The 19426-nt window shown below is 48.9% G+C and overlaps 1 protein-coding gene across 1 annotated transcript in view; it reads right to left on the reverse strand.

Annotated features, from left to right (window-relative positions):
* Positions 1–1117: 1117 nt before the first annotated feature.
* LOC120954682 (transmembrane protein fend-like) overlaps positions 1118–19426 on the reverse strand; it is a 64048-nt gene continuing 45739 nt past the window's right edge. The window contains exons 4-5 of the mRNA XM_040374829.2: positions 3389–3715; positions 1118–3325 (exon numbers count right to left, since the gene is read on the reverse strand). Of these exons, the coding sequence (XP_040230763.2) occupies positions 2906–3325; positions 3389–3715 (747 nt within the window). The 3' untranslated portion in view covers positions 1118–2905. The remainder of the gene's footprint in view (positions 3326–3388; positions 3716–19426) is intronic.

A 19426-nucleotide genomic window follows, 5' to 3' on the forward strand; every position in this document is an offset into this window, starting at 1 on the left:
ACTGGCAGAGTGATTACACTGAACCGGTTGACGACGCTGACTGACAGAGGACCTCAAAAAAAAAAAAAAAGCTTGTGTGACTGTTACCGCTGTCGAAACGGAACGCACGCATACACGACACTTTTGCCCGATTTGACACACGGCGAAGCGCTTTACTCGGGTTTGCTCGACGACGCTCCCGACGAACACAATTCCTTCCCGAGCACGGCAAATCGAACGTGTAATTTGTGTAATTTGTGCCTCTAAAAGGCTGTACAGCAATTTCGTTAATACCATCACTTTCACCCTGTGGGAGTTGTGTTTGTGTGTGCGCTTCGCTGCTGCCCGCTTCCAACTGTGCTTGCGCTTCCTTTCGCACGCCATCAGCGCTTGTGTGCGTATGTGAGTGTATGAGTATTGCGAGCGTGTCGAACGAATCGGTTTGATTTGTTTACTTACCTTGTTCGCCCGCTTCGAGTTCGATTATTCATTTCACTCTTTAGTGTGTGTGTGTGTGTGTTTTTTCTTCTTCTTCAATCTGGTTTTCAATTCTTCACTCAATGATTGCTGCAATGATTGAGATGAATTCGGTTAATTATAACCAACATAGCATTATCGAATCGGATTAGTGGCAATCTGGTGGCCAACGGTGGGAGCAGCGGGACCGTTCCTTCAGCATCTTCAACGAAATTAGTTTCTTCTTCACTTTTGCAATTCGAATGAGTCCGCGGTTTTGTTGCCGCTTTTTCTGGCTTGCTTCTCGATTTCTTGCCATACTCACCTCGCTACTCGCCACGGGGTAGCCCGAAAAAAAAAAAACGAGCAAGGTCGTTCCGCTCGCCATCGCTGCGCTACAGCTGAAGAATGAAAATCAACTACATACAACGAGCAGCAACGGTGGATGAATGAAAATGAAGAGCGAAGAGCGAGACAAACGACCCAAATGAACTGCAGCGTAAAACAGACAAAAAAACATGAGAGCAATCAAGAGTGAGCAGAACTACTACTACTACCACTATCAGAGGTGAAGCCAGAACGAAGCGTCCCAATAACAGCATGAACCGTGCAGAACCGGAACGGGCAGCACCATCGAAAAGCGCTTAAAAGTCAACGGCGAACGGGGAACGCAAACAAAAACTTATCGAGATTCAATCATTTACATAATTTATTACAATTTTATTCAATTATTATTTGATTGTTTCTCTTCTCCCTCCCATCCAACTACTTCTCCTCCAAGCCACTCTGCTATATTCTTGACTCATTTCGCCCGGTGAAGCCTCATGCTGCTAATGCCTGGCCTTGCTACAATTATCTTTCCATTTCTCTTCTGCTCGCCGGAGTTATCACTCTCTCTCTCTCTCTTGCGCGAGCGCTCGGTAAGGGGTTTGTTTGCTGTTTTTATTAGTTTAATTTAGTTTGCTGGGGCAGCTGGGAAGGGCAGCGCCGGAACACTATCCATCGATAGAATTACCGGCCCGCTCTGCCGGCCAACCCAGTACCGGAGACGCCCGAGCGGAAAGGAACTGATTAGGTTTTGGTGTGTTTGTTTTTGTCTGCTGCTGCTGCTTCTATGGAGGTCTTTCGCGGTGTGTTTGTTGATGAGCGTGGGGCTTGTTTATATTCTGGCTAGTTGGGCTCTTTCTTTCGAATTTTTGTTGATGTTGTTCACTTATCTTTGTTCTAAGGAGTGTGTTGGATAATGGGATGAGCAGATTTACATCTTCATCCGCTTGGCACAATATACTAGGACTGCATGATAAAATTAAACCATTATTCTAAGCATCTCGTTTCGGTTTGCGATACGATCTTGTACAATAAAATGCTATAATGCTATCTCAGCTTGGCAACAATGTTTCAATGCACATATTTACAATCGCACACTGGCAAAGCGTTAACGTAAGCGCGGTAGAATACGGTACAACTTTACTATCCTGTTAAAGCGTTTTTGAGCAAATCGGACCACTTCGATCGAAGTAAAGTTCATCATTTCGTCGAAATTTACCATAGCAGTGCAATAATGCTGTTCACATATGTGTGTGTGTGTGTCTGTGAGTGTGTGTAGCTAAATTAACACCACATTTCACCACCTACCCGAGCGAGCGTGTTGTATAATGTGAGCAATTTGTGGCATAATGTTTAGACGATTCACCTGTAACCGCGGTACACCGCTCTCGAAACGATTATTTCCAATTAGCTTTCGGGGCCCGCGTGAGCGGCCGATTAGCAGCCGGTTAGTGGCCCGATAAGAGCGAGTGGGGCAATAAGTAAGACGCTGTAAAATGGGGATTGAGCTTTAGAACAGTTTCACGCCGGGCAGTGGCTCTGCTTTTGCTCGCCCAACACACAAACACATACAGTTTAATACTCAGTGCGCTCGGTGGAGCGGAATGGCAACACGACACCCCTCTCGCTTCCGACCGAGCGACCGAGAGTTTTGTTTATTTTGTTCGACAGTAGCGAGGCTTGTTTTGGAACGTGGAGAGACGCACGTTTGCATTTAAAATCTAATGAAAGGTATTCATTTACAATATGACATTAGAAAAAATGGGAGGCGAAGCCGAAAGCTGGAGCCCCACGGTGGCCCATTGGGCGTCATTTGTTTGGGAAAGAGGCGAATAGAATTGAATGCCACGGAAAATCGACGGGGGGCGTCACGGCCGTTGTTTCATTTCATTTTCGTGTCGGCGTGCGGCGTTTCCGAGTTTGTTATTTGTTACATTTTAATATAGCAGATCCGCCACGGACTCTTGAACAGCTCTAGCTAGATTTATTCGTTGGTTTCAGTTGTAAGCTTCGTTACCTTCTTAACATTACCTACAATTAAGTTCACATTTTGCATTATCTAAGCCGATCGAAGCCCGTAGACCAGTGCCGTGGCTCCGATCGTTGAATATTTACACTCTCCCCTGCGGCGCCCGCCGCGTCTTTAGACGTGCAGGATCTCAACCATAACCTCGTTCTCCACCAGTGCGTCCTTCTCTAGCCGGCCGGGGTCGGCGGGGCTGCCCGGGCGCCACTTGACCAGAATCACGATCGTCAGCAGCACCAGCAGGAACAGCAGCATGGCGACGAACAGGGCCAGGATGGCGATCTCGCCGTTGCTTTCGCGCGCGATCGGCCAGGGATGCAGCTGGCTCGGCGAGTGCCTCCGGTGGTACGAGTCGCCCTCCTCGAACGAGTCCAGCTCCCGTGCCAGCGCCTCGTCATCATCGCCCTCGGCGACCTCGCCCAGCAGCCGGACCGTGGTGGTCTGCGCCTGCGACGGCTTCCGGGTGCCGGTCTCGAGCAGTACCGCGCCCGAGGTGCTCAGCACGAGCGGTGCCGAGCGGATCAGTGCGCTCGAACGCTGTGGGCGAAAGGATCGTCGCGTTGAGCGAAGCGAAGGAACGGTCGAACAGGGACGGCTTACCTTGCTGCGGCAGGTAACCTGCACGCGATAGTTGGTGTCCGACCAGAGGGAAAGCTGCACGCTGGGGGACTCGGTCAGCAGGTTGCCCATCAGTCCACCGCCGGACACTTCCCACGTCACGAGACATTGGCTAGCGCCGGGCACCTCGAAGTTGGTGCCGTTGCACACGTCCGGCAGCGTTGCCGTCCAGCTGACGTCGGCCGTGACCAGTGACTCGTTGCGCACCATCCGCTGGACGGTGAGCTGGAGCTGGCAGCGGGGCAGAGCAGACCGTCGCGAACCCGGTGTTGGCTGCAGCGCTCCTGCACTCGTACAGCTGATCCAGCACTGCAAAAAAAACGAAAAAAAAATACGTGAAAGATAACCCAAAGACTAAAACAAAACCTCAGAGTTAAAGGAAGATTGCAATTTACACTAAATATAAGTCAATATTCTTAATACTGTATCAACCAAGCGGAAAGCCATCTCCAACAAAGTTGAATCTGTTCACCGTGCCGCCGACAGGGTAAGGTAAGCTGATGCAATCATTACAAAATTCCCCTCGCCTCATCTACTCCTTGAAGTGCTGGAAATGTCTGCTGGACTCATCGATCGTGCATCGAAGGGAAGGTAAAGCTAGCTGGAAAGCTTCTTCAACACCATCCTAACAATTTTTTTTTTGATCGTCTGCTGGTCATGATGTTGGTGTGTGCAGCTTCTTCCAAGATGTTAAAGCTTATTGTGCGAAAAAAAATGCATCCCCGACAAGTTCCTGGAGCCCCGGCAGACCCCGTCGGATTGGAGCAATTTATGTGACCATTGTTTCAGATAAAGAGTCATCCTCATTATCATGGAGCTCACCCTTTATTACTGTTATTATCGTAATCATTATCATCATCATCATCATCATCATCGACATCAACATCAAACATCATCGCTGCTGTTATGATCGGGGCCATCAAGGGGGGGGGAGGTGGTGGTTGATTGTTTACAGAGCGGGGCAGAATCGATGTTTCGGGCGGGCTTCGCGCCGTTCACGTTCGCGATACAGGTTTGATTGCAGCCCGCTTCGGGGTGGAACAATTGAACCTTTCAGCGAGCGTCGCCTGTCGCCTTATTAGTTTTGCTGTTGCAGCCCCTGCCCGGGTTCTTTCCAACTGGATCATGACGAATCGAATTTTTTTGTTTAGCTTTTGTTCGACACAATGGCTAAAAGGACACAGCACTGACACGAAACGTCCAAATGTTTTGAGATCGTAAACAGTGCCAGTTGATCGCGAACAAAAAAAGGTTCGTCGCTTGAGTGGAGGTTAAATCTTTTGTTTTAAAATTTCATTTCGCTCTAGCTGTTGAAGTACATCCTTGAGGGATGCAACAATAATCACCGAACCACATCACTATCCAGCGAAAACACACTTTGCAGTGCATGATCGTATTGAGTTTTTTTTTGGGCGTTTATTTGCGCTTCTTTCTCGTCTACCATTTGGTCACTGGATTACCGAGGCTTCTCGTGACCTTAATCCTTGTACCAGTGGGTACATTCCCGTCGCTTCCTACCTAATCCATCGAATTGCAGAGTGCTGTTCCCACTCCCCGCTGTCTGATTGCTGTCGGCCGCTGTGCTGATCGACTTCATCAAACCGTTCACCGAGCGGAGCTATTGCGAAGAGTGGCTGTATCCATTCAGGGCCCAAGAGGATCGCAAAACCGAACTCAGCCAGCTCGGTGAGCCACAGCCCCTGTTTAGGCCCTTTCGCTAAAACCGCGACGCAACCACGGTAATGATGTGTGGTAAATAATAGCCCACGTAATTAGACCAAATAAACATTATGAGTTATGGCAAGTGTGCACGATTGGCGGGGAGGTGATATTTCAAACCACCCCATGCGCTGCGTTCAATGGAGAGCAGAGTGTGTGTTCGTGAATGACAAACTCCACGCTGGGACATCATTGTGCAACAGTGCACATGTGCATAAGTCGGTGGCCGCGCACATATGCACATAGTGCTGTTGCGCAACGCCTGGTCGCAGGTGAAGGTTCGCCCGGGACAGCACTGCGAAACACGGGCACACGAGAAATCGAAAGCCACGGCGTAGTGGTGCACTACGGTGCAGAGAGCATGGCAGTCGAGACGGGGACGGTGCCAGCCATGTTCTGTGTGCCGTGTTTGGCTGAATGCGTTTACCGCTTTCCGTTTTATTATTTTGCACACACAAGACACACGGCGCACAGGTCCCGTCCGTTTCCCGCGGTCCCGTACTGACTGAGGGTCTTCCCGGTAGGGGTGGGACGTTTTTTCTTCTTATTATTATTATTACTATTAGCTCCAACTGTGACGTTGGGTTGTCGGTTTAGGTGGTGGACGGATTGACTTTCGCTTCGGGTGGGTTGGCAAATACACGGTGACACAGGACGTGACTGTCGAAGGGAACGTAACAGTATGCAGAAATGCAATCGTTTAATCGTTTTTTTTACATTTATTGTTAGGTTTAGGCTAACACTGGAAGAGAATTGAAGTATAATATTTGGCGTTTCAGCCAAATTTGACAAAAAAATGTACAGTATTTTACATGGAGAAACGCCTACAAACGAGATACGATCATCTAAAACAAAAGACTTTAGCAAAAGCGACGAACCTCAAATATGATTTCATCTTTTTTTATAAACTTGTGTTTATTGAATTTATGAGGAATCCTGTTATTTTGACAATATTGAAACAAGTACAAATGAATATATGATCTTGTTAATTGAAAAAAGATACAAAAAAACCGGAGCTAATATGGTCCGTTTTAATTGAATTTAAACAATCTTGCGTTTTGTTTCAAATTTTTAAATGTAACTCACGTGACCTTCCAGCGATATGAGCTCTCAAGCCCCAGCAAACCAGGCAAGTAAGAGAGCTACTGCAGTACAAACGTACTTGGTGGCTCTCCTTGCCAAAATTGTCTGCTTCGCTGTTAGAACTGTGCAGTTTTGCACTTGCGTACGTTAATAAATTAACATTTATGAAACATTCCTCCCACTGAACAAAAAACAAAAACATACACACACACACACAGTTTACTCTACCCACCGTTCGAAGGAGTCAGTGAGACGGAAACGATTTTGGGAGTGTTGTGAGTTGTGTCTGGTGCAGGTCGTACCTTCGGACGAGACCGTTTCCACAAATTGTGCACCAATAGAAAGAAAAAAAAAACACAAGGCTTGGCAAACAAAGGGATGGAGCAAAAGCGAAAAGGTTGACCGTTTTGCAAGCCGCGCTGGTTTAGTACAGGGCGGCGAGAGAGGGCGGCAGAAAGATGAACTTCGTAATCGATATGACTGCTGGTGTGGGCAGGCAACGGGGGGGGGGGGGGGGGGGGGGGGTGGGGGGGGGTGGTAGAAAGGCGCCCCAGTCGGCCAATGCGATGAAGAGCTTAGAAAAGTGCGCAAGTCTTGCGAAATAAAAGCGTCTTGGCTAGGGATGCGTCCGCCGTGCCGAGGGGGAGGTGCTGCATTCCAGCGTTTAATCATTTTGCGCCGTTCCGGACCGCGGTGCCTGGCTGGTGTGTTGGTGTTCAAGCGACGCGAACCAGACGCGGTCGAGTTCGTTATTTTGTTGAATATTTTAACATTTGTATTTTTAGCTAAGCATGTTATGATTTTATTAATCCATCCCATGGCTTGATGGGGAAGCCATTGTACCGTTGTCAATACATTCGACCGCTTAGAAAACATCATTAAACTGAATCATATGTGTTGCGCCATACAACTGAAATAATGACAGAAAATGCCAAATTAATAAAATAACCAACAACCAGGTGATGAAAGTAACAGAATAGTTCAACTATTGCAAATATTTACTTATGTTAACGCTTAACTAGTTTTGCAAGAACAACATACAAAAATAAACAGGTAAAAGGAAAACGAAATGCAAAAAAAAAATGAAATAAAAGACACAAACAAGTGAAAAAAGAAAGAAAAAACAACAGATTTAAACAGAATCTTTCACACATATCAGCACACACACACACACACAACACAACAAAGTACGTACAGAGAAAAGAATGTCTTGTCACACACTCACATACACACTCACGGAATTCTTATTCAAAGGACTCTTGGGCACTTCATTTGACTTCGTTCTCAGGCGACGGAAGAGAAAAACGGGCAAACCTGCACACTGGGAAGTGGAGAGGGGGAAATAATCACACAAAAAAGGCCCCCAGAGAGCCATAGCAACCCCGCACCGAAAAAACCAACTGATGATAAATGATGGCGTAACGGTGCGGCAATAAATCGAAATGCCGTGGCCCCGTGGTAGTGAGCCGTGCATTATAATTATGAATAATGATTAAATTTTTCTTCCGATCGCTGGCGACTGATAAGAGATCGCCGCGGTTCGATTATTAGCAGCCGCTCGAACGCGAACAAAGGGTAGGGAGGAAAAACAGCGAAGGAGGGATCTTTAAAAAATGAGCTTCAGATTAGCAGACTCCAAGCGGGCTGACAGAGGTAGAGTGGTTTTCCTTTCGCTGCAAAAAAAAAAAAAAACACTCAACATAGAAATAAAAAGTCATAATCACACACATCCATCCGGCATCCGATTCGAAATGATTAACAAAAAAAAAAAAAAGAACGATTCAAAAAGAGTCGTTAAATGAGCGCGCGAGCCTCCGCGAATCGTTTCGCGCGGGTTTTGAATTGCAAATCGATTAAGCGTTTCATGGTTTTGGGTGCGGTAATGTGGAATGATTGTAGCTTCACGGTTGTTGTATTATTTATGTTTTTCGGCCACGGCGCTAGGCAGCTTCTCGCAGCCGCTTATTAACTCATCACCATCAACTGCCGCCAAGATGCGGCCGGCTTCCCGCTTCCCGGGCCCACACGGACATTTTTTTTTTCTAAACTTGGCGTTGACCGTGCCGTGGACTTCATTTAAATGGCGGGAGAGAGAGAGAGAGAGAGCGCGCGCGAGAGCTGATTAGATGCAGATTATAATCATGCTCCGGAAACGATTAATACATGACAGCGTTTTAGTTTTGCTTGCCAGTGCTTGGGATGGCGATCGCAGCAAACGGTCGGGACGCTGTGGAGCAAGGTGGAGAGAAGAGAGAGACCGGGAGTGTGCAATAAATAATCGTTGAAGAACCACGCTCCTGACCCTGGTGTTGTTTGGGGTTAGCTCCAATCGGTGGCGTGTTAAGCTATTTTTATAGCTTCTAATCAAAAGAAAACGAGGGAGAGAGCAAAAGAAGAGATAGAGAGAACACATTAGACACATTCCGAGCGTGTCCGGGAGATCTAAGAGGACGGTGCCGCCCGTCAGCGGGTGTGTCGAATCTGTGGCTGCCCGGTGCGGAGAAAGAAGCTGCTAATGTGTGCCGGCCAGCCTCAAAGTGGTGACCTCGGCCCATCATCATCAGCAGCAGCAGCAGCGACTGGCGTTATTGAGCAGGAACCTGTTCGCCGTGTGCTGCTGGTCGAGCTGGACTTTGCCGTGTTTGCCAGGTGCCCGCGCATCCAGAAGCGATTATCTGTTGACCCTTGGGGGCTCGGGGACTTGCGAGCGATCTGGGCGGCCTCGTGCAGATGTATGGGAGCTTTAGCTTACCGAGCAGAATGACATTTATGAGGTCTTCTTGGGCGAGCGATTAGGAAAACGGTTTTGAAAGTTCAGCTATTAGGGAAGGAAGCGATGTTGAATGAGTCTTAAAACCTTTGGCGTTTATTTTATGTTCAAGAGCTGTAGCCATCCGAGTAATTAGAACTAATGTTTTCATTTCAGCTTTTCCACTTTTTCTTATTAAGCTTGAAAATTTAATTTGTTAATTCATTTTTTTTTCAACGATTTTTTTATTTCTTTTCTATGTTCTAGCCTTTATTTTATTATCTTTTCATCTTTATTCTTCTAGTGTAAACTTGTTTTAACATGATTATGTTTGTTCTTTATTAATTACTCTTTTTTAACTTTTATTTATCAAATTTTTGCTTTTCTATTCATTGTTATTTATCCGTTCATTCCTTTTTTTAATCGCCTGTCCTTTTGTTTACATTTGTTTATCTATTTATATTAATTGTATGTTTTCTGTGTTTTTTCGTTTTTTTTAGAAAGTTTGATACACCTTTCATACATTGTTCTTGCCTTATCTGTTTTAGTTTCCCAAAAGGGAAGCAACAATAACTATAGCAAACTTTTAAGATTACTTCCTTTGAACGCATTGACACGTTCGTTCTGCGATGTCACGTGAAAATAAACAAAAAAAGCCAACAAAAAGTCCTAAAAAATACAGAAGCGTACTCCTTCCCCCCCCCCCCCCCCTCCGAGCAGGAGCGACCTTTGGCCGAGTCGGCGGCGACCCAATCGCCAACATTAATCATCCCCGACGAGGACGACGCTTCCCGTGAAGATGATGGTGAAAAAGTAAATAAATCTTCAATTGCTGCCGTCTTTGCCTCGCTCGCAAAAGGGGAGCGGTTTGTTTGTTTCGGGCTTGTTTTGGGCCGCGCGGAGGCCATTGGATGACGAAACGCTCCCGAAACGCGCCATTGGTGACGGAAACCGTGGCCGTGGGCTCCATCGCATCGGTGCCGGTGGATAAGATGATGAGATTAATATTGCATGAGCAGCCAACGCTTGCCGCGGGATGAAGAAATGAAGCGTTTTTCTGGTGCTGTTTTGCTTTGTCCCGCGCCGTTGATGTGTGAGAGCATTTTCCTCAGGTTGCTTCCAGCAGCTTTGCGGGATCGGTGCAGATAAGTGGAGAGGTGGCGCAGTGGTGGTAGCGCAAAGCAATCAAAAGTTTGAGCGAGCCAAAAAAAAACGTGCGCAAACCAACATACAAACAAAAAATATTATTTACAAAACAAAGCAAAGCAGGAGGAGAACAACAACAAAAAAAAAATCGAAACAAAATCGGAAGCAAACCCCGGCGTCGATCCAATGCCCTCCCGTTTGTGTGCATGCGTCCTTTTGCGGCGAAATCGGTGCGTTTGATCCGGCAAGCCGCCGCCAGCCCGCCAAAGGCCGCCTGCGCACAGCAAGGGCAAAGCGCAAAGTCGTTGCGGTGCGCAGCGCTGCCGAAGTGCAGAGGTAGCCGGCATTGACCCAAGTGGCTTTTATTGGGGGTTGGTAGCCCCGGGGAAATGAGGGAAAAGTGCTCTAAATATGCTTAATACACACGGCGCACAAGTACAAATGATGATGGGGAGGGGGGGGGGAGGGGGAGGGGGGGTGGGAAAGACAAAAAAAGGGAAGCACAAAATCAAATGCGCCTGAGAGCAGCAACAGCAGCAAAGTTGAACGAAAACGCTGAACGATGAAGGAATCGCAAGATGAATGAAAAAAAAAAGAAATAAAAACCACACACACACACACACACACACAAACACACACACATACAAACCGAGAACGCACTGGCTGTCATCGGGACGTTTGCGATAAGTTAAGCGGCAAACGTTCGTTTGTTTTAGCTTCCACACATGCACTCTTCCTCCTCTTCAGTCTTTTCGAGCGAGCAAGAGAGAGAGAGAGAGAGAGAGAGAGAGCAGGCAAGAGTAAGGCAGAGAAGGGTAAAGGCACCGGGCTAGCTCAGGAAGGGACAGTGACGGGCGGGAATAGATTATTAAAATGAAACGCTCCTCACCATTTGCCCAGGCATTATAATTTAAGTCAATTTAGATAGGATGTATCTAAAATATTCCTTTGATTTTTTCCGACCCTTCCCGATCACCGCGGGAGGGTTTCAGGGGGTGTCTGGGGTCGGTTGGTTCTGGCTTCTGACTTTTGTGGTTTTTTTTTTTTTCTTGTGTTTTTTGTTATGTTGCTCGCTTTGGCCGCTCGCTGCAGTCGGTGTTGTCTAGCGCAAGAAGCGACCTTTTCCAACCTGTGTCTTCACGGTGTACGGCCGGCCGATTGAATCATTGGAATGATTAATTAAAGGTGAGCAACTGTGTACCAGTGCGGGCTTAATGATTCACCTCAAAACGAAGGGATTTGCGCTGCAAGTTAATATAGTGCGGTGAAGATCGCTTCTTCGAAGCTGCAAGCCAACCTGAGCAGGCACGCCAGGAACTGCCAAAGCCGGCCCTTATCTCAGGCAAAACCATCCAGCGAAATATTAGCGTATCATGCTGAGCCTTTCGCTAATGATCTTCGCCTAATGTGAAGCGCTGAAGAATAATGCGAGCAGCGAGCCTCCGATTATGGATCTAATTTTCGTCATTCATCATGCGCAGCTTGTACCTTCCACTGTCCTTGGAAGCACTCGTCTTGCTCTGCCGACATCCACGAAGCAGTCGGCTAACGTACCCTCCGGCTAGCCATCACTTATGGTACCGGTACGCTTCCCAGAAGCCAACGCAATTCGATCTACGCTCGAACATGTGTCCTCGGCGGAGAAGTTCCAGGAACCTAGGGGACCCACATGCTAGTCGACCATGCGCTACGATCGGGCCTCCATACACTCACGCTCCCAGGGCCCCAAGATCTGCCGGGGTACGAAACACACACCGCATGCAATAATAAAATTATCATCCACTATTACACGGCAAAGTATCTGCAAACATGGCGCGCCCGGAGATAAACACCGCCTCGCCGCCACTCACGGGGCCGCTAAACTGCGTCTCTGCTGGAGGTCCTGCAGGGTGCGGGCAACCCTCGTGTACACACGAGCCCGGCTGAGCGCGGTTTTCGGAGCAGAGCGCTAATAGAGATACGCCGGTGCACGGTCGGGCCAATTTCCGACCGTGGCGTGACCGGCAATGCGAGCACCCCCGGTATTATTATGCATTATGCGAAACAGTTTACGCATCGGGCTCGGGTTCAGGCTCCCCTCCCTGCCGATGTCGCATGTGTGCATGCTTTGGAGTGCGGTGGCGGCTGCCGGTGGCGATGTGGTGACGGAGCGCAAGCGATTTACATATCGAGGCAGCCCGATCGAACGGAACCGATGATGGATGATGGGGAAGGGGCTCCCACGGGGTTGCTCCCGGAGTGCCCGGAGTGACAAATACTGCCAGCTCACGGGCCAGCTTCCCAGGTTTGCCTTCCCTCCCCCCGAGGGCAAGATCCCGGCCGTGCGATAATCGAATGCGTAAATCGACAAGATAAGCAAGCGAAACCGAATGTCCCGTGCACTTCAGGTCCTCGCCAATTCTTCGCCCGCTGCACTGTCGGTTGACACATGACGGTGTGTCCTGCACCTTCTGTTCGCGTAGCGCTGAAACTGGTGCTGCAATCGTGTAAATCTGAACATCTTTGAATCGTTCCCATCCGTGCGGTGTGCCCTTCCTTCTGGAGGTGGAAATCGGCACCGATCGCCAATTCTGTCACGATCGACTGCAGCTCTCGGCTGCCGTAGCATCGCGGTGGATGTCTAGAGAGTGAGCGAAGGGTAATTGAAAAAAAAACAGCGCTGGGTAAAGAGAAGGGGAACGCAACGGAGAAAAACAACAACAACATAACCCTAAACACCGAACATACTTGTAAGAGGAGATCGCCGGAGCTCCTCGCAAAGCCATGTTGGAGCTCGTGGAGCTGATGTTACGTCTTTCGGTTGCTCCGCTGATTCTTCGGTAGCAATCGCAACATGCTTCCCTTCCAAAGTGCTTACACACACACACACACATACGGCAAGCTGCGAAATGTGTTTCATTACAGTGTGTGTTTGTGTGTGGTGCGGGCAGGAATGAAAATGTAACAGTGAAGAAATGGACACAGTGGTGCGCATAGTGGACGTTTGTTTAAATTAACGCTTCCGAGATGAAGATTTCTTGAAGATATTCAACGATTCTTGTGTCAAACATTGAAGTTCACGCAAGAATGGTGTAAAGTCGATAAGGGATTTGAATTCTTCGATATATTCTTAGTGTGTGCTCCAGAAAAGCCAAACTCTTCCTGTGACATTAAGAACTTGGTTGTCCGAGGCATCTTCGCGCGTACTGATGTACTGAGGTCCAACTTAAATCTTTGCGTTATCATCCAGGTTCTAGCTTCTTTTGTTCAGGTTATTGTACCAAGGTGACGTTCTGCCTAATGCAGCGATCGAAGTTTGATACTTAACGGACCTTTCAACAGATATGAACAACTACTTATATTCCCTGCTATTCCTTCTATTACTACTTTCCTGCAATATCTCTTACGCCAAACGCCAAACCTACAGCATGATTTTATGGCTGCAAAGACCCCTGCCTGACCCACCGTGTTAAATCGCACGGAATTCCACAGAGCGAACGTACCAGAGCGAAGTTGCAGCCTGCAGCAAGAACGAACCCCGCTCCGAGCAGTGCGGGAAAGCAATTTAATTAATTATTTAAATTTAAGCATACATTTTAGGCTAATAAACGATCGCATGAGTATGTAATCGTGAATTCATTAGCCGGGTTGTCTGCTGCAACCGAGCTCGGCAGCAGTGTAAGTCGACTGTGCAGTTCGAACTTTCGGGCAGCAGTCGATAATGATTCTTTCCTGCCCGTTCTTTACCCCCCCTGGGAGCTCGAGAGCGCAATCGAAACATGCACTGAACACGCGTAATGGTGGGCAGCTAGATGGAAGGTTACAACTGGTCCACGGCATACCCGACGCTGGAGACGTTGTGGTGTTTATTTTTTTATTCTTACTTTGCTTTACTTTTTGCCTTTTGCTCTTTGCTGTTTTGACAAAATCGTTGCATGTCGCCCTAATGCCAGCAACAGCGACGCAGTGTCAGCGAGTAAACGCATAATTTTCGGAGCGCTTCGCCGCTGCTTATGCCCCCCGGGATGGAGAGATTGAGACAGAGCTCGGCCCGCAAACGCAATTCCGTACACCGGATGGCTGAAAACAACATGGACAAATACGCACACACACACACACACGCTCGATGCAGATGCGTTAAATGGCTTTTAATTTTCCGCACAAAAAAGGGCCGCATGCGAAATAATACCCTCTCTCCCTGGCCAGACAAAACGTTTGCTGCAGCCGTTGGCACTGGTGTTTTGCTTTGTTTTGGGTTTCTGCAGTGGTTTACATTCCCCGTGTGCAACTGTCAGTGAGGAAGAACGGCCGAGCCTATCGCAGCCGACGCCACGCACCGCTCGATCTGCTTGCTTCGGTTCGGTTTCGGTAATAATCTTCATAAAATCGCACGCGAGCAAAGACACACCGGGCTTCGTCCGCTGGGTTTGGGGGCCCGGCTGACGCCCGGGTAACATAAGGGAACTAGCGAAAATTAGCAAATTCCTGCTGATTAGCGCGCCCTGATTGCAGTTCGCCGGAAAAATGGATTGATTTTGTGGTGGTGCTGTTGCTGTAGCTCCCGGGTGGAATAGGAGCCATTTTGGATCGCGATTATGTGCCTACATTGTGTGTGTGTGGGGGGGGGGGAAGCGTACGGACCGTGGTTCGGCTTTTCACGTGACCCAGCTAATTATTGTAGCGCTTCGCGCGGCCCATCGTAAAACGACCTGGCCAGTGCGGGAAGGCCCATTTTAATGAGCGTTTGTACATGTGGAGCAGTTGGGCAGAACGTTCTTTTGCGCTTTTGGATGCTTGGGTTGTTTTTCATAGTGTTTAAAAATAGATGAGACAAGACATACAACCAGAGAAATCTAGAAGTCGCAAATTCTAAGCTATTTACGGTTGATTTTTATTACTTTAACACGTCAATCCATCTTGATTGAGTTCTATTGAGGGTGTCGATTTGATGAACACAGTATGAGAAAGAGCTAAATCTTCACCATCCAACAGTTGGGGACAGCTCTAAAGGGAGACATAAACTCCAGCTAGAATCACCCAAATGTCCAACTCCTAGACCTGTCTTGTACCGTGTCACTCCAATGTGCAAATAAAGCATGAAGAATGTCTGCTCCGTCCTTACAGCGCTCCTGTCACTTCTAATCAGATCTTGGCTTTAAGACATCGCTGCAACAGGAACCCAGCACGAGCCTCTAAGTCGATGGTGTTGTAACATTGAGCCTTTTGTCCAACCGAAAAGAACCGGTCCCGCAAAGGCCGAACCGAACATCGATTTTTTTCGGGCAACCGTATCGATAAATGTCATTAGCTGTGGTGCTGTGGTCCGATACTTTTGGGGTGGCATCTCCCCCGTTTGCCGCCAACTGAACTGGACCCAACCCGCAAACCCACAATTGGATTACACTGCTTCGTCGGGCACATTAGCTGTCGGTATAATTGATTTATTAACTTGTGTTGTGGGATTTTTCCTTTTCCGTTTCTGTGAGGTTACGTAAGGGGTGACAGCATTGTGCCATAATATCTCTGCGTGTAGAATTTGGAGCTGAAAGTCTTAGGAAGCTCAAAAGCTGTCTGGATGGCTATGTTCTGGTGCAGGCTTCTACAAAAGCTCTGCAACAGTGAGCTGGAGCTTGAAGATATTGGCGATGCGTTTTGCAGCTCACCGACTGTTTGCGACAAAGCTAACCAAACAGAGGAATGATCTATATGTTAGATCTTCGCCTGGAATGGATAAGCCATTTGGATAATGCGGCAATAAATTCCACTGGAGCAACGGCTGCATACTCTCAGTTTCACGATGCGCAATACAGAAAGTTCTCCGTGTGAAACCTTCATCGCCAAGCAAAAGGAAGATACGCTTATCTCGGACGGCCAAATCTTTAATGCACCTTCTCGAGAAGATTTTTCAGATCTTTAGACGCACATATTCTGCATCCCATTGCCCCAAAGCCACACGCGACGACCGTATCGGACCACACACACACACACAGACACGCAGTGGCGAGGCAGAGAGCGAAACGGCGGACACCAGGCGACAATGCGATACCGGTCGACGCAATAACCACCGCCCAACGTCCTTCGGGGTCGGCAGGGCGCTGGGGAGAACCTTCGCATCTTCATTCGTGTGCACCAAAAATTCCCCAAAAACCGATCCGGTAAAATTGAAACTGAAAAGCAATGAAGAAGCGAACACACGTTGTTGCAAATCGAAAGAAGCACGCGAAAGCCCAACCCGAGAGGAACGGGCGTGCGTTTGGCCGGCTACAAAACGCGCCACGGCTGCACGGTGCAATCGGAGCACTGGAATGGCCGCTGGCCGCTGTCTGGGTCGCCCCATTGTTCGGAGCTCCCGCTTTGAATTGAAAGCGGGTTGGTGCAGTAGGTGCAGCGATGGTTGGGTATTACTTTGCAGGTTTTAGGCCTTTTTTTTTGTTTTTTTGATTTGCACTCTCGGGCATTACTTCTTCTACCGTCGCGGGAGTGTTTGCTGAGTTTCTGAGGTGCTCTTGCGTGGTTCCTTCTTGCTCATACATAGTCACGCGCATACACGTAGACACATATTCGTATAAGAACATCTTCTCGCTCTGTCTGAAGTTCCCGCGACCCAGCGACCACAAACTCTTTCCCGTGACGTACGGTTAGGAAGCAAGACCCAGCGAGGGAGCAAGAGAACTGTATAGAGAGTTGCAATGCGAAAAGAAAGAGGAAAAAAGCATAAATGCGGTGACATGGAAATGAAGGACCCGGCCGAAGAACAAGGCACGCGATCCCAGGGTACGACACACACACACACACAGACACGGGAACAAAACGAAAAACTTCCTCCGAAACCGCCCCAGCCAAACCCGGTCCCGGTCCCGGAGCGGCAAGAGAGACATCAAGTGCGGCCCCCGGAAGGTACCAGATCGCACAAGATGTGATCCGAGCAGTCCTGCAAGAACTGCTGGAGCGCGGGGTTTCGGGGTTGATAGAGCAAAACCGGGCGGAACAAAAGCGAAAACAATCTCCCAAGAATACGCTTCCATAGATATGTATGGCCCATTTTTTTTTGTTCCTCAAGATGTGTGCGTGTGCGCTATGTTCTTTTCATCCGATACGCGGTCCCGATTGTCCGCGTGGTATGATGAGCGGGGAACGTTTCTGCAGGATTTAAACTGATCGGGAGAGACGACAAAAGGAAGTACAGGCATGGTGAACAAAACCGAAGGGAGAAGAGAGAGAAAAAAAAAACGCACGGCCACGGTGAACGATAAAGTCAGTTTGACAAATTTATGCTTTGCAAAATGGATTTGAACCCCCCCATTTCCCCGTCGAGCAATGGGTGCGGGACACAGGGACAAACAAACGAACGAGAGAGAGATGGCGAGCGATGAATTGGAATATTTGGAACGTGTGTGCACCGAAACGGGCCCACCAGCCTGAAGGTAAACCATCCGAAGGCCATCTGTAGCGCTTCGTACCAGCCAATCCATTTCCCAAGCAGGCAAAAAAAGGAGACGAAAGGGAACCAAGATGCCTGACGGGATTTTGCGTTTCTTTTGTGCGACACATGTCGGTTTTCGGGGCACAGGTCTGGATAATGAGAAGCGGCGAAGAGGTTGCCGGTTTAATAATGCCCGCAGACCGGAGCAGCGACGGTCTCGTGGCGATAAAGAGTCGTTGGAATAGAGCAGCAGCAAAAGAGAAGAAAAATGTATGCTGGAGAATCCCAAACTCTCCCCGACCGAAGCTGACGGGCGGACGATGACAAATTGCCAAAGGTCTTGATGCATGAAATTGGTCCAGGATCTCGAGGGGCTTTCCCCCTGCGTTGATGGTACTTTTGCCCTGCCCTGCGAATCCGTCACGGATGTGCGGTTTTTGCGCACCGTGGTTTGGTTCTCAGTTTTGTCATAGAAGTCTGATGTTGTCCAATGAGTCCTGCTGGCAGAATCGCGAACTCCAGTATGCACTGGAACATTGTGTCCAGCTGCGGTGTGTTCTGTGTGCTGTTGGATTGTCGTTTTTTTGTCGGTTTTGTGCAATTACCATGCCATCATGGGAATTTCAGGCCCTCCCCACAAACTCCAAAACTCGTCCAAGAGTGCAGCGACAAAGATTAGACTCGGTGCGTGAAAATCTTATCCCACGTTCCATAAATTAACCGCACCCATTATCGAGCGCACAGGACACGCATTCCCGCGGGTAAACACTTGCGTACTTTCGGGAATTTTGGACAGGAATGTGATCTCTGCTCTCATTTTTTTTCAGTCTCCATTCTAGCCGATCACTATCGGCAGACAATTTGTCACACTGTGCATCGCGCGATAGCCTATGACAGATGAGCGCACTGGGCTGGCCAACCAACCTTGAACTTGAAGCTCGCCAGTGTGTGCGCGGCTGGCCGATAAAGTTGGCTGGCCCTTTCCCGTCGCTGGAGCTGGACAGTAACATCCCGCGAATGTACCGCGACCGCGCGAGCTGATAATGAACCGCCAGGGCGTCCTGGGGGCCGCCACAATCGAACGATGATGGCAATTGTTGCTGCGGAGACAGTGCGTGAAAAAGAGAGAGAGCGAGAGACCTGACGCACGTGATTAATGGAGTGACTGATAAATTGCTATCGCGTGTCCGGCCGGGTTGTGGCCGCGTTGGCCGCCGGGCAGGTTTTGGTGGTGCTGTTGACAAGAGACGCCCCCCCCCCCCTCCCCACTTGTGTGCTCCGTGGATTGTTCCAGGACGTCAAAATCGTCTCGCAGTAGCCACGCAGAGAAGTATCGCTATCAATCAACTTCGCTAGCCGGAGCTCGTCGGAGCTTTCGCAGTTGACGAACTTCTCGGCGGCCTCCGGGGGCGTCCAGGTGGCATCTTGATTTGTTCGGCGAGATCATATGCCACACATACACCGGTCGGGAGCGGAAGCACCACCACAGCAAGGACCCGAGCCACTTCCGGCCGGACGGTCGGGCGGACCACCATCCAGCAATCAATCATTTTTAATAGGATCCCGATTGGCGTACCCCGAATTGCGAAAAGTTTCGATTGTGCTTGTGTTGGGGAGTTGGAAGCGCACGACTGCCTAGCGCGCTCGCCCAAGTTGGTGGTGTCAGTGCGTTGGCCGGTACCGCATTGACAGATGATTTATGAGCTACGCTCTCCTAGCCCTTCAGGCGAAACATCCCTTGCACACGACAAAAATCCCATACCGCGTTGGGGTAATTGATTCGTCATCCGGGCGCGGTTCGGCTTCGTGCAGCCGCGCATCCTCAGCAGCAAACGCTTGCGGTGCCACCCGCTGAACCGACGGTGTCCACCGGGTGTACACAGTCCGGTCATTATATCGCGTTTTCGGACTGCTCGCAGCG

This window comes from Anopheles coluzzii, chromosome X (assembly GCF_943734685.1).
Source record: "Anopheles coluzzii chromosome X, AcolN3, whole genome shotgun sequence".
Classification (NCBI taxonomy): Eukaryota; Metazoa; Arthropoda; class Insecta; order Diptera; family Culicidae; genus Anopheles; species Anopheles coluzzii.